This window comes from Poecilia reticulata, linkage group LG1 (genome assembly GCF_000633615.1).
Source record: "Poecilia reticulata strain Guanapo linkage group LG1, Guppy_female_1.0+MT, whole genome shotgun sequence".
Classification (NCBI taxonomy): domain Eukaryota; kingdom Metazoa; phylum Chordata; class Actinopteri; order Cyprinodontiformes; family Poeciliidae; genus Poecilia; species Poecilia reticulata.
Window position 1 is genome coordinate 12,044,522 of NC_024331.1, and position 2,653 is coordinate 12,047,174.

A 2,653-nucleotide genomic window follows, 5' to 3' on the forward strand; every position below is an offset into this window, starting at 1 on the left:
TTTTTTTTTTTTAAACAATTCAAGCTTTATTTTTGATTTGCCAAAACACACCTCGTTTAAAAAAAGGTAACATTATAGTACTAGGGAAGTGCAGATCTTCTTCCTAATCATCAAGGTAACACTTACAGGAACTCWCAGAACACAAAATAAATAAACWTGTATTTATTTATTTATATTTAGTTATTTTGAACTATCTCATCACTCTTAGACAACAAACTTTGCCTCATATGGTTGTATTTGTATTATTGATATTTAATACCTCAGATGAGTAGCTTGTCAGCAAATAAGCAATTTCCCCTTGGGGATCAATAAAGTATATTCTATTCTAATACTAAAATATTATGTTATGCCAAACACAATCAGAGCTGACAGTTATCTGACCAACAGTCACTGACACCATGGAGAAGGACAGAAATTTCCAGAAGACAATGGCTAAAGAAGTTGGCTCTTCAGAAATAAGACTGCTTATTCATGTAAAGTTGGGTGGAAGGAAAAAGGTTTACGAATAACAGCAAATCTCAGTGTTGAAAGGATTGCGAAGCAAACCTCATTTAAGAGATAGGGGAAAATTCACAAGTTGTGAACTGAGGATGGAGTCGTATTCTAATTGACAAGAGGCATCTGAATCCTCTACAGATGGCAGATACCTTAGCATTCACGCTAATCCAGGTCTAACAGATCMGTATTTATCTGATCTCCTTTGAGTGTTTAACACTAAGATAATCAAGTGTTAAACACACTAAGATATAGTGGGTAGATACACAAGACAGGTTGCTTTATACAAAGCAACCTGTCTTGAATCTGGGACCTTGAGACTAGGGCTGGGAAATAAATTAATAGCAATATGTATCACAATAGACATGTGATCATTATCAATAGAATTTTTTTAAATATATATATCCAATCATTTCACTGAACTCTGATCCAGAACCGCACAGCATCTTGGGAGATGTAGGCGAAAAGCTTTAAGAGGTTGACTATATGTCAACCTAGTTGGTGACATTAACTACATAGGTCTCTTCTTTGGTTATGAGCAACAACTTTGCCGTTTCRCATTTTGCAGATATGATAAGTGCTTAAAAAAATAAAAAAATCTAATAATAAAAAAACAACAACAACAAAAACAGCCTGGAGTGAAAGAAGATGAGAAAAAACAAACAGCTCAAGAATAAATTGTGGATAAAACAGTAAAAAGTCACGTCACCAGTTCGGCCGTATTTCAGATACTTAAAACAAAAACAAACAAACAAACAAACAAACAAAAAACTATCGATATAAACAGTTATGAAACCCTTGCCATGACAAGTTTTTCAGCCATGTCGCCCAACCTTATGTAGAAACAGCAGAATAATGAATAAACAGTATATAAAGGTACTACTTGGCTCCTCCCAGTGGCATAAAGCGCCACTTAATGTCTTAAAAGTCGTCTTACCTCAGAACAGTGAGCAGGACTTTGGGGGTCTGAAGGGATTATCGCTGGACGGGACCCCCATGAGGAGCGGGTCCTTGTTGGCATTCTGAATGCAGAAGTTTTTCAGCTCGGTGGCAGCCTGGGACACCTGCGGAGCCCAACATATGGTGTGGGTGTGAAAACATGACCAGCATAAACATGAACTGTGTKTGTCTGGGGTCCCCTGTGCGCTCAGGATGTGCCCGTTTTCTTATTTTTCCAACACTAACTTTTGCCGCCTCTGCTATTTTTTGCATAATATTTGCAAGGAACGGAGCCGCGGATCAGCTGTGGTTGTACCTAAAATGTTTCATTTTCATTTATAGGCCCACTCATTTCCAGAGAGCTTGACTTGTATACATACGCCTTTGACTTCAAAACTTCGAAGTAGCAGCGAGTTACTAATATTTCAGCTACGTGTTTTGTTAGCTTGGCAGCAATTCAGAAAATCAACAGAATCCACTTTTTTCGTGATTTCTAAACTTAGCTCCAGCGTTGAAAAGAAAAGTCTTCCGCGTTTGTGTGTCAGCGGAGGGTTCGTACCTTGATCCTCCGGGTACTGGCCTCTAACCGGAGCTGCTTCACGGCTCTCTGGGCGATCACTAAGTTGCTGCTGGCGTTGTTGTTGGACATAGCGGCGGTCGTTGGTGTTTAAGAAAATCCAACTTTGTTTCCTTTGACAGCTGCCTACAACCTCAACGGAAGCGAGACCTAAAACTGTACTACACCCAGAACTAAACTGGGAAACAGCGCAGGAAGGTTGCCATGCCCACACCGCGCTATCCGAGCCCTCCTATTGGCCAGCACGTCCATCAACCACGTAATCTTCCCACCGTTCCCAAGGAAACGCCCATAAAAATATGGGCCATTATTTTAAGTTTCCTAGACAGCAAACAGGGTGAAACGTGACCTTCAGCGGTTGTTTGCCACCTCATTTAACTTTACACCCGACTGGGAACGCTTACAACGAACTGCTGCTTTATCAGTTGTGTAACATGCCCAGGTGAACCTTCCAACTAATTCAGAAATAAAAATGAACAATAATCCTATAGCATTTTTTTAACCACAGCAGATGCAGTTCAGAATCAGCTTGCCCTTTGTTTCATACCTATGCACAGCCATTTCATGCCTTCCTTCTTCTGTTTTGAACTTACAAAAACATTTCAACAAGCATGTGGCAAAGGTGAACAATCAGTTGCATCA

General features: G+C 39.8%; 1 protein-coding gene across 1 annotated transcript; it reads right to left on the reverse strand.

Annotated features, from left to right (window-relative positions):
* Window positions 1–1,398: 1,398 nt before the first annotated feature.
* Window positions 1,399–2,239, reverse strand: LOC103465545 (guanine nucleotide-binding protein G(I)/G(S)/G(O) subunit gamma-10). The gene is made up of 2 exons (XM_008410509.2): window positions 1,994–2,239; window positions 1,399–1,559 (listed from the first exon to the last, which is right to left on the reverse strand). The coding sequence occupies exons 1-2, from the start codon at window positions 2,081–2,083 to the stop codon at window positions 1,434–1,436; spliced, it is 216 nt and encodes a 71-aa protein (XP_008408731.1). The 5' UTR covers window positions 2,084–2,239; the 3' UTR covers window positions 1,399–1,433.
* Between the last annotated feature and the right edge of the window lie 414 nt (window positions 2,240–2,653).